Raw genomic sequence first — 14,913 nt, 5'->3', positions numbered from 1 at the left:
TGTATGTTAAAGTCATATAATCTTATATAATGCTAAGATGCGCCTGCCAAAACTGGGCACACAAAGAAATATTAAAAATCACATAAGTATGTGGTAAGCAAAAAGAAAACAAAACAGGCAATATATAAAGAACACAATTATACTTAAAAATTTGAGTCCCCTGTGGCAGAATTGGGGATCTCGTTTGGGCCCTTGTTATTGACTAAAATTAGAAAGGGTAAACTTAGAGACCGCTCGAGGAAAACAACCCCAACCAAACCTTCCTGTTTCACTTATGCAGGTGCTTCTGTTATGTGGTTAAGGGTTATATAGGGGAGTTGTATAGTTTATCAGGAATAAATGCAGAAAACTTGACACTGACTTCCAAACTTTATACAAACATTGGTGCCTAGTCTATCCTGGCAAACTTTATACAAACATTGGTGCCTAGTCTATCCTGGCAAACTTTAATGTTTCACACAGAAATTACATGTGTATAGGTGGTTTCCATCTACATAATGCATATTTATTTAAAGGGCCATAATACCCAAATGTTTAAACACTTGAAAGTGATGCAGCATAGCTGTAAAAAGCTGACTAGAAAATATCTCCTGAACAACTCTATGTAAAAAAGAAAGATATTTTACCTCAAAAGTTCCTCAGTAGCCACATCCCATTGTAAAGGATTTCTAAGCAGCATATTAGTGTGTCTGTCCTGGGACAGCTGAAAGGATGAGCCTTGTGCACTCTCATCTTATTTCCCAATTCAGTTTAAAGGAAGTTTACTATGAAATCTCATGAGAGTTAAGTGAAATATAATGAGATCAAAGTAAAAGAGTCCATGACCTCAGCACTGCTGATGCTGATTGGCTGTTGTTCATTTCTTCATTTTTTTTATTTTTTTTTACCTGCAGCTGGGAGCAGCTGAGTATAACTTTTTACACAGAACTTACTCTGCTGAGCTGAGGAAGTAGTGAGGTAAAATATCTTCCTTTTTTACATAGAGATGCTCAGGTGATATTTTCCTGTCAGCTTTTTACAGTTATCCTGCATCAGTTTCAAGTGATTTAGCATATGAGTATTATGTCCCTTTATGTAAGTTACTAGATTGTTTTTGAATAACAGCTCCCTGAGTAGTGTAAAAGATGTTTCTTGCCACTAACCCCTCCTCGGCCTCGGCCGCCAGCCGCGAGGAAGACAACAGTGATACAACTACCCTGCACTTGGGAGCATGAATAACATTACTATAAAACCCCTTATTTTAATGTTGTTATAAGGAGTATCCTCCCAGGGGGCCCCCCACAAGCTCCCACAGAAACACTTAAATATAGGTTAGGGTTTGAGAAAACAACAGTATATGTATATGTGGTAATAAATAATAATTTCATAAAATAAGATAATCATAATTTTTGCTTTTCCTTTCTTTTTTTTAATTATACATTGGCTTCTATTTGTAGCATGTAATTGTTTTTTGTCCTTTGTTTCTATGCGTCTGCAGTCAAATTTTTTTTTTTTTTTAGAAACCAGAACAACTTCTAGAAACCGATCCTTCCTTCTTCTGCAAGTTCACTTTAGTGATTGCAATACAGCTACCAGAAAGGTATCTATTTATATTTAACTTTTTTAATAAATTCATTTTTTTCCTGACAGTCATATTAGTTATTTGTATGCAGTAGTACACTAGTTGTATACGGGAACATTTATTGTGGGTATTTTTGTTTAAATAAACCTGTTTAATAAATGAGAAATAACGAAGTAGCATTTTAGAGTTTCTCTCTCCTCCTGAACATGCGTGAAATGCCATACATGCTCCTACATCATTCATATCAATATGGTTGTGACTGGTAAACAAGGGGTTGACAGGCAAATTTGTTGTTCCTTTTATAGTGCTTCTTATAAATGAAGCTGCTTTTCCATACAGCTTCCAGTTTAGTTGTTGTCCCTTAATTTACTTATTTGTCACATAGCACATACCTTAGCCATGGCTTATCAGTATATCTACTACTACTGTAAGCTAATTTTTCAAGTAGTTTTTAGTAATGGTCCTTAAAGGGATACTAAACCCAATTGTTTTTTTCTTTAATGATTCAGATAGAGCACCTGGGTTTACGCTTCCTTATTGGTGGCTAAATGTAGCCAACAATAAGCAAGTGCTATCCAGGGTGCTGAACCTAAAATAGGCCATCTCCTAAGCTTTACATTCTTGCTTTGAAAATAAAGATAGCAAGAGAACGAAGAAAAATTGATAATAGGAGTAAATTAGAATGTTGCTTAAAGGGACACTGAACCCAATTTTTTTCTTTCATGATTCAGATAGAGCGTGAAATTTTAAGCAACTTTCTAATTTACTCCTATTCTCAAATGTTCTTTATTCTCTTGGTATCTTTATTTGAAATGCAAGAATATAAGTTTAGATGCCGGCCCATTTTTGGTAAATAGCCTGGGTTGTCCTTGCTGATTGGTGGATAAATTCATCCACCAATCAAAAAGTGCTGTCCAGAGTACTGAACCAAGAAAAAAAGCTTAGATGCCTTCTTTTCAAATAAAGATAGCAATAGAACGAAGAAAAATTGATAATAGGAGTAAATTAGAACGTTGCTTAAAACTGCATGCTCTATCTGAATCACGAAAGAAAAAATTTGGGTTCAGTGTCCCTTTAAAATTGCATAATCTATCTCAATCATGAAAGAAAAAAATTGGGTTTAGTATCCCTTTAATAGATTCTGGATTCCTGTTTAGCATAAACTCTTAATTAACCTAAGCTAAACCTAAACTGTCTTACAAAGGGAAAAAAAAGATGGATTCATTTTTCAAGTTACTTTTTTTAATAATTTAAGCTATCTGTTTGTTTTATTCTTTTGATATTAATAATTTAATTGGAATTAATCAAATTTATAATTTGGCATTTCAGAATATTTTAGAATTATTAACAGTTTGTACCCACAACTGAATTTACTAAATTAAAGTAACTGTATACTCCCAGAATTTTATAATATTAAAATGTTTTACAATAAAATTCTTAACACAAACTAAAAAAAAGGTGTCAAATAATAATAACGTGACCCAAAACACAATATACAAACCAAGACCAATATAAGAACTGATCAGATAAATAAAGTTCTTTAATGAGGTATAATCGTATAGTCTGCATACTACTCCTTGAAAAAGCTATATGTTAATAGCGAAAAGTACGGCGGCGGAAACTTTGTAACACCAACTGATCATGAAGAGGGGCTGAGTCAAAGTAAGATACCAATCTGAAACACTGTGTGGAACATTACGGACTTACTGTGATAGACTGTCACACACTATAGTGTTATTGCTGGGAAGTACTCAAATCCTTAATTATCATTTGTTTAGCCTGTTACATTTTTGTTTTTTAATAAATGATAATTGTGTATTCAGCATCCGTGATCACAGTGTATCCTGTTATACGTTGGGTGTTGTATTGAGCGCATACTCTGGAGCTGTTGAATTTCTAACAAACGTGAGTAGTATGACTCAACTTTACCTGTCTTAACTGCTGTAGCCAACAGTTTCACTCTATGGATTTGTTCTTTTTTTCTTTTTGAGGATTTACTCTGTGAACTGTACATGCAGACTATACAATTATACCTGTTTAAAGAACTTTATTCATCTGATCAGTCCTTATATTGGTCTTGGTTTGTATGTTGTGTTTTGAGTTCATTCTCATTTTATTATTATTTTACTCCAGAATTTGTATTGTTTTAAAGTTAGATAATCCCTTTATTGGCCATTCCCCAGTTTTGCATAACCAATGCGATTATATTAATATTATTTTTACCTCTATGATTACCTTGTATCTAAGCCTTTGCAGACTGCCCCTTTATTTCAGTTTTTTGACAGACTTGCATTTTAGCTAATCAGTGCTGACTCATAAATAACTACACATGAGAGAGCGAGCACAATGTTATCTATATGACAGGAAGTAGCTCTGTCTAGCTATAAAAACTATATAAGCCTTCAAGGGCTTAGAAATTAGCATATGAGCCTACCTAGGTTTAGCTTTTAACAAAGAATACCAAGAGTACAAAGCAAATTTGATGATAAAAGTAAATTGAAAAGTTGTTTAAAATTGCATGTCCTATCTGGATAATTTTTAAATAAATATGAATTTCTTAGAATTCCTAATAGTCATGACCGTAGTATGTTTAATAATTATATATGTAACTTTCTTCATTCACTATTTATTGATACCTGCAAATGACTTATGAGAAGAAGCATAAATTGTATTGTCTTCTGAATTCTTGCAGTGTTTAACACACGCCTCCTACTTTTACTATCATTTAATAGTTGTTATCCATATTTCTTTCATACAGGTGATGGGAGTCCACAATCCATTACTCCTGTGAATTAGTCTTCTCTGCCACTAGGAGTAGGCAAAGATTCCCAAACCCCAAGAGCACTATAAAACCCCTCCGACCTCCCTGGCACGTTAGTCTTGTTTCTAAAGAATGAAAATGTGCATAGGTTTCTTCGATGAGAGTGGTTCTCAGTCTGAGTTGAGGCCCATTTCCCATGAGAGTGCAGTGCCTTGTCAGAGAGATATGTTTGGAGTAAGGGTTGTTCCCAAACACATAGAAAAATATTCCAAGGAGCTGGTATTCTTCTGTAAAATTTTAGCTTTTATTGTATTTAAAAACAAACAAACATTTAGCTATGATTACGGCCGGTGAGCCGAAACATACCTATTAGCAAGTATGTCAATATATTTGTTTTTTTATTGAAATACAATAAAAGCTAAGTTTTACAGAAGAATACCAGTTCCTTGGAATATTTTTCTATGTGTTTGGGAACTTGTACAGCCAAAACAAGTAAGCGGTATTACTGGCTCTGTAGAGGAGAGAGAAGGCTTGTAAGTTTTTACGTCAATAAAGATCACATGATACGTGAGCAGCCTTTGGAAATTATTCCCAACTTGAGAGGTGCAGAGAGGATAACTGGCGTTTGTTTACAGTGAGCGTGAAGAAGGAAGGAGGTAACTATCTTTCTGCATTGTCCCCAGGACCTGGACGGATTATCACTTACCCCAGAAGAGGATGGGAGTGTAGAATGAAGCGGGCGAAAGTGCAAAGCCGAATCGAAGGAGGGATATCTATGTGAGTTAATGGGACACTGAACCCAAATTTTTTCTTTCATGATTCGTATAGAGCATGGAATTTTAAGCAACTTTCTAATTTACTACTATTATCAATTTTTCTTTGTTCTCTTCCTATCTTTATTTTAAAAGCAGGAATGTAAATCTTAGCAGCCAGCCCATTTTAGGTTCAGCACCATGGATAGTGCTTTCTTATTGGAGGATTACATTTACCCACCAATAAGCAAGCATAACCCAGGTTCTCAACCAAAAATGGTCCGGCTCCTATGCATCACATTCCTGCTTTTTAAATAAAGATAGCAAGAGAACGAAGAAAAATTGATAATAGGAGTAAATTAGAAAGTTGCTTAAAATTGCATGCTCTATCTGAATCATGAAATATAAAAATTGGGTTTAGTGTCCCTTTAAGCATTATTTGCTATTTATTGCCACTGTTTCTATGGTTTTTCACACGGTATGCTTTGTAGAGCATAATGAAGGGGTGTGAATAGGAGTGTATTCTCTGGTGCTGAAAGAAAAAATACATTTTCTCAAAGCCTTACTGATAAACTTAAGGAACGTTAAATTATCACGTTAAATTATCACGTTAAATTATCGTTAAATTAAATTATCACAAACTGCAGTAGTGGTAATTTTGTGAATAAGTGGAGTAAGGATTGTGCCTCATTTTTTAATTTCATGGAAAATCAGTCACAAGCCTTCCACAGGTGTCGCAGGGACATGTCCTTTGCCTCCTCCTGTTAGTCCTATTCCATATCTTCTACTGATATGTTTCCGCACTGCTTTGACTTTTTACTGGTTTTACCAGTAGATGAGTGTCTTGGTAAGTAACATTTATATTTTATTGACACTCTATAAGCCTTTTTGAGTATTAAAATTGTATATATATTCTTATACATAGCCCTGAGACAGAATCTTAATTTGTTATACCCTTTTAAATTTAAAGCTGATATTAACTTTTTTGCGTGCATCAGTTTTTTTGCCACTCTAAAGGTCGCACGTTGGCCTTCGGGTCTGTGCGCATTTGGTTAGTGCATATTAGTCCTCTTTTTTTTTTTTGTACATGCCATGTTTCTTTTTGTGCACTTTGACCTTTGGGTTTTAGTGTCGGGTTAGTGCACGTATTCCCTCTGGTCTGCTTACATCAGGTTTTGGCAAATTTTTTCTTTTACCACCGTGATTCGTGCATGCTCCCTTCTGTTGGTGCGCTATCCTATCAGCAGATGTGAAGCTTGTCTCCTTCTGCATTTCTAGCACGCCTGGCCTAGTAGGTTTTTTGAAGAGCTACTTTTCGAGGGTGTTTAGATTTTCTCTTTTAAGGATCCTTTAGATAGGAAATAAGAATAATTTTTGCTAGCAGGTTACTTATTTAAGCCAGCTATTTCTATTGCGGGCATTGCTGCTTCTTCTATTTGGTTAAATTAGTCTTTCTGAGCAGTTTTCTGATGACTCTGCTAGTGAAGATTGTTTTAACCTTTTATGACTGCTTAAATGTGCTAATTCATTTATGTGTAATGCTGTATTTGACATCATTAAGATTAATGTCAAATGTATGTCTTTGGCAGTTCTTTCTAGAATAGCTTTATGGGTAAAATCTTGGTCTGGTTTTCTAAATATAGAGTTTTATCTTTTTCTTTTCAAGGAAATAAGTTGTTTGGCTCTGATTTTGGATTCAATGATTTCTACTGTTACTGGATGTAAGGGTGCTTTTCTTTCTCAGGACAAAAAGTCCAGGGGTAAGTCTAAGGCTTATTATTATTTTCGGCCCTTTTGTCAGAATTCCTCCTCTTGTAAGCAAGGTTCCTCTAGTCCTGCGTGGAAGCTCAGTTCCAATTGGAACAGGTCTAAGCAAACCAAAAAATCTACACCTACTTCCAAATCTGCATGAAGGGTTTTTGAGTATAGTGTCTCAGGGTTATCGTATAAGTTTCAGAAAAAGGCCTCCCAGATGAAGTTTTATTCTGTCCAATTTTCCAAAAAATCATTTAAAGGCTCAAGTCTTTTTTCAATAAGTTTCAGATCTAGAAGCTATGGTAGTGATTTCTCATGTTCCATTGTAGGAACAAAGGATGGGGCTTTATTAAAATCTTTTCATTATGGGGCATGGCCAAGATGTGGCCATGGTAAGACGCAAAGTATGAAGCTCCCAGAGCCCTTCAGGTAATCTTCTAATTAACCCTACAGAATCTTCTCATCCAACTCTAAGGACATAAGATTAAAGGGACAGTCAACCCAAAAACTACTGTTACTTATTTAGATTAGTTAATTAATTAACAATCTTTACATCAAACTCTAGCCCAATTTTCATCTAAATAAACTTTGGCAGAAAATACACTTACTAGATCTCATCTGGCCGTTTTGAAATGGCCACCTGACTCCTTCTCTGACGTCTCCCAAAAGCTTGAACTGCAGTACTAGTACAGGATCTTCTCGTCCCTGCTCGCTCCTTTCATTCAGCTCCTTTCATCAATCTCATGGCTGACTGATATGACAAAGATCCCACAATCTAATACTTTTTAGAGGGGAGGGAGAAAGAGAGCTATATCTACAAGATGCTTCTTAATAAATTAAAAACTATCAATAAGGGGCAAATGTATGTTGCAGTAATAAAAAAATAAAAAATTGTAGACACTGTTGTATCACAAAACTAAGTGTATAGAGTTGCACACACTGCAGAGCTTTATAAAAACCATCTGGCAGTTAATACATTTGCCTTGGTTTCATCCTGTGACAGTAAATGTGTACTTTTTTGTAATCTTTTCCTTTATTGAGCAAGATGTTGAGTTGTAGAATATAGACGTGTGCTGAAATGTTTATAAGATGACTTTGGGTGCTCCCACGTCTATATTCTACAACTCAACGCAAATGTATGTTGCAGTAATAAAAAAATAAAAAATTGTAGACACTGTTGTATCACAAAACTAAGTGTATAGAGTTGCACACACTGCAGAGCTTTATAAAAACCATCTGGCAGTTAATACATTTGCCTTGGTTTCATCCTGTGACAGTAAATGTGTACTTTTTTTGTAATCTTTTCCTTTATTGAGCAAGATGTTGAGTTGTAGAATATAGACGTGTGCTGAAATGTTTATAAGATGACTTTGGGTGCTCCCACGACCACCATGTCCGGGCGCGTTTATTACAGGGTAGGGTATAGGGAGGGGGTAGAGGAGCTCTCTGTCATCTTTATACCCGGGCATCAGTCGGAACAGAGTGACTGTTAGAACGGGTCACTGGGAGCCATGATGGTGCCAGTGCACAGCCCGGAGTCAGCCAGCAGCGAGGGTAGTGTGTGTGTATATAGTGTGTGTGTATATATATCTCCAGCTTTCTAGAATATACTGACGAGATGTCGTCGTTATTCTGTGTGATCTAATGGGCCGTTTGTTACTATTACAGAATATTACAGAATAACGTCAAAGGGAATGACATCTCGTCAGTATATATGTGTTTTGGCGAAAGCCGTAATCCTAGACATATCTATTTAATTGCTTAAATACTTTTTTGTTTCAATTTTTCAAGAATAGAATTGCCTCTCTCTTTTTTTCTACATTACTGGTTGATAACAAGGAGTCCCCCTATAGATCCTATTTTTCTTCTTTTTTCCTGTTTTCCGACGGACCGGTTTTTTAAAGTACAATGAATGGGAAAACAGAGATCCCTTTCTATTGGATGTGTTAACTCACATGTACAGCCAACTACCTCCAGATTGGACAAGTGATGTATCCGGAAGTCAGAAATTGGGATTGGGAACGCCACATTGATCTGCTGAATGTGCCTAGTGTTCGGGCTGGGACAGTATAAGGTATGGTCCAGTCTGGATATAATGTCACTTGGGAATTTGACTAAGGGGGGTAGTGTATGAGTATATATATATATATATATATATATATATATATCACCAGCTTTTTAGAATATACTGACGAGATGTCATTCCCTTTGACGTTTTTCTGTAATATTCTGTATTAGTAACAAACGGCCCATTAGATCATACAGAATAATGTCAAAGGGAATGACATCTCAACAGTATATTCTAGAAAGCTGGATATATATATATATATATATATATATATACACACACTACCCCCCTTAGTCAAATTCCCAAGTGACATTATATCCAGACTGTAACCGCACCTCCTGAGCGCGCTTTCTCCTCTGGGCTGAGATGTGTGAGCCGCTGTCTTTTCCTGGGGGGGGGGGGTGTTTGCTGCTTGCTCACTCCGGGCTGTGCACTGGCACCATCATGGCTCCCAGTGACCCGGTCTGGCAGTCTTTCTGTTCCGACTGATGCCCGGGTATAAAGATGACAGAGAGCTCCTCTACCCCCTCCCTATACCCTAACCCCATAATAAACATGCCCGGACATGGTGGTCGTGGGAGCATCCAAAGTCATCTTATAAACATTTCAGTACACGTCTATATTCTATAACTCAACATCTTGCTCAATAAATGAAAAGATTAAAATAAAGTACACATTTACTGTCACGGGATGAAACCAAGGCAAATGTATTAACTGCCAGATTGTTTTTATAAAGCTCTGCAGTGTGTGCAACTCTATACACTTAGTTTTGTGATACAACAGTGTCTACAATTTTTTTTATTACTGCAACATACATTTGCCCCTTATTGATAGTTTTTAATTTATTAAGAAGCATCTTGTAGATATAGCTCTATTTCTCCCTCCCCTCTATAAAGTATTAGATTGTGGGATCTTTGTCATATCAGTCAGCCATGAGATTGATGAAAGGAGCTGAATGAAAGGAGCGAGCAGGGACGAGAAGATCCTGTACTAGTGCTGCAGTTCAAGGTTTTGGGAGACGTCAGAGAAGGAGGAGTCAGGTGGCCATTTCAAAACGGCCAGATGAGATCTAGTAAGTGTATTTTCTGCCAAAGTTTATTTAGATGAAAATTGGGCTAGAGTTTGATGTAAAGATTGTTAATTAACTAATCTAAATAAGTAACCGTAATTTTTGGGTTGACTGTCCCTTTAAGCTTACATATTCTTCACTGACTCAAACGACACCAGGACCATCTACTTGAGACTTCTGGGATCTGATCTGGCCTGTTGGGACCTTGGGCGGAGGCCCTCGCTCATGCTCACACCACCACCCGGTTCTCCGGGTTTAGCAGCTCTTGTTCTGCTAATGTGAATGGAACTTTATATTATCATGATAAAAACTAGACCAAAAGCTTGACACTCATCTAACATACATTTTCCCGAGATAGATAAAACCCGCCCTACAACTGAGAGAATGGACTCCGAGATCAGCAATGCACTAGCCTCGCTGGAGCTCCTTATGGACAATCAGTTCATAACTTTGCTGCATCACTTGTCCCTTGATCTGGAGGACATTTCTGATGCCACAGATTGCAGTCCCTTCTACCCACCTCCCCACATTACACCTTTGCTGTGGGAAGAAAGAATTTCACCTGTATTGCTGGGATGTCCTGATCGCACAGACACTCAGATGGATCCTCAACTTGCCTCGAAGAGATGCACCACTACAGATCCCGAGGTGGCTGCATCTGGTCCTACGGCAAGGTGGCCGATCACGGCAGGGCCGCAGGTTGACACCATCTCAACCACAAATACCAGTGACGCATTTGTCATTAGACTTACACACTCGCGGTATGGAGGATCTGACCTGAGAGCCTTAGGGAGACATCAGAACCCACCGAGATCTACTCTTCTTGGGCCCCTTTTCACATTAAGCCCTGAACAATACTCCCAACGCGCTCTCCCATCCATCTCTACCCATATCTCTAAAAGACTCAAACTCCCCACAAACAATCCACTCTGGACTGCAGGTAAAGGGAGTTGGTTAAAGTACTCAGCCATATACCAATTGTGACACATATTATAGGTGTCGCACATGTTGACTTACAAGTCCATTACTGTTCACATACCATTTTTGTTTCACAAGTTGCCTGAGGTTAAATGTCTAGATAATTCCACCTACAGTTGCTAACATTACAAATGTGTCTGAATGGATTACCTTTAAATGATCTGGAGTTCTGCTCATACTCTATCTAGTCCACCTCTGGATTTCCTTGTCCTTCTTTTGCTTACATATACCCTATTAAGTTATTCTAAGAGCCTCAAAAATGTACCCTTACTAGAGTAACAAAAGGGAAGGCGTATTATGACTGCTAGACATAAATTATTATAGGACATAAATGCATGATCCTCCATTCCATAGGACATTTTACAATGTATGCAGCCTTAATCAAATCATAGCTGTTTATTTTCACTTTAAGAGATTTGTCTCTCAGTATAATTTAACATTTTGGCATAAACCTAAAGCTTTAAATCTAGCGAGTAACATTTTAGTTTCTATGTCTAGCTCCCATAGGTATAGTCCCTGCTAAGCCACACTGGATTGTTCCTTCAGCTGAATATTTATGCTCCTGAGTATCATACAGATGAATGTTTTATATACATTTGAGTTCATATTTAAACTATTCCTCCTGCCTATATTACTAGCCTAACCAGGCCCAAGAGAGACATCCTAGTCATTGGATGAAAGGAGGTTTTATTTTTATGTTTTTGACTTTTGCGTAGACTTACAGTTCGTTTAAAGTCTATACTGTTAAATGTGTTTATTCTGAGCTGAGGTAGCCACTCATATTAATCTATGTCTACAACTAAGAAGCGGGGGGTTTGCTAATAAGTAAGACGCATTGGTGTCATAATTTCAGATAACATGTTTCCTTACAACTAAAACATCCCACAACTATGTACTCCATGACATTGTCTAGAAAAATAACCTAGCTTCTGATCATTGTTGTATGTATATATGTATATTGTGTCGTACCTTATAAAAACCTCAATAAAAGATTATTTAAAAAAAAAAAAAATCTTTTAATTGTTCCAAAAAAGGAGGGAACTTTCAGACCAGTTTTGGATCTGAGGGCTCTAGCAAGTTCCTACTTTCAAAATGGAGAATATTCAGGGAGCTCTTTCAGTTTCTGAGGTTTGCCTTTCTGGACAGGCATTTTCAGTTTGTTGCTCTACCATTTGGTCTGGCTACAGCTCCAAGAATCTTTGCAAAGGTTCTGGGTGCCCTTCTGTCGATAATCTGATTTCAGGGTATTGCTGTGTTTCCTTACCTGTATGATATCTTGGTTCAAGCTCCGTCTTTACATTTAGCAGAATCTCACATCAACAGACTGTTGTTGTTTCTTCAATGGCATGGTTAGAGAATTAATTTTCCAAAAAATGTTTTGGTTCCTCAGCCAAAAGTTACTTTTCTGGGGGTTCAAATAGATTTGGTTGCTATGAGAATATAACAGAACAAAGAAGGTTGAGGCCTCGTCAGCTTTTGTATGCTTCGTCAGTGGTGTAGGTAGCTCAGTTGGTAAATGCCCTGACTACAAAAAAGCCTGTTTAAAAGATCCAAGGTCACAGGTTCAAATCCAGGCAGGGCCGACTCAGCCCTTCATCCTTCCGAGGTCGATAAAATGAGTACCATTAAATTGGTCAATAATACCAACTATTACTATTCAGCTGCCGATTTGGTTAATTCCGAGAGCGAGCGCTGAAAAAGCACTTTGAGTCCCACTGGGAAAAATATGCTATATAAATACTAGTTATTATACTTGGCTGTTTCAGGAGATCATTCTAGATCACAGAATAGTTCAATCTCTTTCTTGGTGGCTGGTTCATCACCTTATTATGCAGGGGTCTTCTTTTGCTTGTCCTGGTCACTACAGATGCAAGTATTTTAGGTTGGGGAGCTTTCTGGTGGTCTCTGAAGGCACAAGGGGTTTGGGCTCCTCAGGAAGTGAGGTTGCCATTACATATTCTAGAACTCTGCCATTTTAAGGGCTCTTCAGAGTTGGCCTTTGTTGAAGAGGGAGTCTCATCTCCGCCTTTAAACAGACAATGTCACAGTAGTGGCTTATATCATTTATCAAGGGGGAACTTGCAGTTCTCTAGCCATGAGGGAAGTGTCCCAAATTCTCTCGTGGGCAGAAGCCAATATTTAACTAATTTCTGCTTTTTATATTTCTGGAGTGAACAACTGGGAAACAGATTTTCTCAGTCGTCAGTCTCTGCATCCGGTGGTATGGGCTCTCTATCTGGAGGTTTTCAGTCAAATTGTGGATCTTTGGGGGCTCCCAGAGATAGATCTGATGGCCTCTCGGTTAAACAACAAACTTCCCATGTACTTTGTGAGGTCAAGGGATCCTCAGGCAGAGTTTGTGGATGCTCTAGTAGCTCCTTGGTCCTTTTTATCTTGCCTATGTGTTTCCTCCTCATCCAGTAATTTTGGTATATGCTGTGTGTATGTGTCTGGTCTTTCCCCACAGATCACTTTGAGATGCAGGAACATGTAATGCAGTAAATCAGTCTCCATGTCTAAACCTATTTTTTTTTTTTGTGTTGTATTCTTTTCTTTTAACCCCTTTATAAAAAGCACTGATTTCTATATGAGATTTTGATGGTATTGTGTATAATATATATATATATATATATATATATATATATATACAGTATATATAATTCATCAGTAATGAAAGGGTTAAGTATGAATAAACAGACTTGCCTAAAAGCGCTAAAAGGTTTACAGACACACGAAAATGGCAAATAACCCCAACCCAAGGAAAGTAATGCAGCCTAAAAATTAAGAGTGTAAAAAACCACCACACAAAAATCAAAACAAAGAATTTCTAAGGCGCTAAACAATCCAAAAGGCAGGAGTAGTGAAAGGCAAATAAATTCACAAATGACCCCAAAATATATTCCACTTACTAAAAGCACCCTCAACGAGATAAGATAATGTGAAAGCAATAAGATGGTACACATCTAGTCGGTCAGATAGTAGTCCTCCAAAGAGCAGGTAAAATAACCATGTTTACTAATCAGCAGATTATTTTACCTGTGCACTAGTACAGATATCTACTAAATCTGGCCTTTAAGGGAGGCCTGAGGATAGTTTTGAAAACCAGTGCGTTAGACTGAGATGCCAGTGAGCTGGGAGGGGTTTTAAAGAGCTACTTAAGTTTGGGAATATTTGCTTCCACCTAGTGGCAGGGAAGACTAATAGATTGTGGACTCTCACCATCATGAAAGAAATGAATTTATCAGGTAAGCATAAATTATGGTTTTCTCCAACATTGGTGTGTCCGGTCCACGGCGTCATCCTTACTTGTGGGAATATCTCTTCCCCAACAGGAAATGGCAAAGAGTCCCAGCAAAAGCTGGCCATATAGTCCCTCCTAGGCTCCGCCCACCGCAGTCATTCTCTTTGCCGTTGCACAGGCAAAATCTCAACGGAGATGGTTAAGAGTATGTGGTGTTTTAGTTGTAGTTTTTTTATTCTACTATCAAGAGTTTGTTATTTTAAAATAGTGCTGGTATGTACTATTTACTCTGAAACAGAAAAAGATGAAGAGTTCTGTTTGTGAGAGGAAGATGATTTTAGCAGACAGTAACTAAAATCGTGTGCTGTTCCCACATAGGACTGTTGAGATGAAGTAACTTCAGTTTGGGGAAACAGTTAGCAGACTTTTTCTGCTTAAGCCATATTTCTAACAAGACTGTGTAATGCTGGAAGGCTGTCATTTCCCCTCATGGGGACCGGTAAGCCATTTTCTTAGTCTCAAACAGAATAAAGGGCTTAATATGGGCTATAAAACTGGTAGACACTTTTATGGGCAAAATCGATTGCTTTATTTGGGCATTTTATACATGTTTATGCTTGTAATTCACACTTATAAGCTTGGGGAACGTTTTTTAACGTCAGGCACTGTGTTAGACACCTTTCCAGTCAGGAAGGGCCTTCCCAGTTGTAGGCTGAGCCTCATTTTCG

At 37.5% G+C, this 14,913-nt stretch overlaps 1 protein-coding gene across 2 annotated transcripts in view; it reads left to right on the top strand.

Moving 5' to 3' along the window:
- Positions 1-14,913, top strand: part of NAE1 (NEDD8 activating enzyme E1 subunit 1) — a 172,220-nt gene that overhangs the window by 36,795 nt on the left and 120,512 nt on the right. For both annotated transcript variants that reach the window (XM_053704154.1, XM_053703323.1), the window contains exon 6: positions 1,500-1,579. In XM_053704154.1, the coding sequence (XP_053560129.1) occupies positions 1,500-1,579 (80 nt within the window). The remainder of the gene's footprint in view (positions 1-1,499; positions 1,580-14,913) is intronic.

Source organism: Bombina bombina, chromosome 1 (genome assembly GCF_027579735.1).
Source record: "Bombina bombina isolate aBomBom1 chromosome 1, aBomBom1.pri, whole genome shotgun sequence".
Classification (NCBI taxonomy): Eukaryota; Metazoa; Chordata; class Amphibia; order Anura; family Bombinatoridae; genus Bombina; species Bombina bombina.
This window is presented reverse-complemented; position numbering and strand designations above follow the sequence as displayed.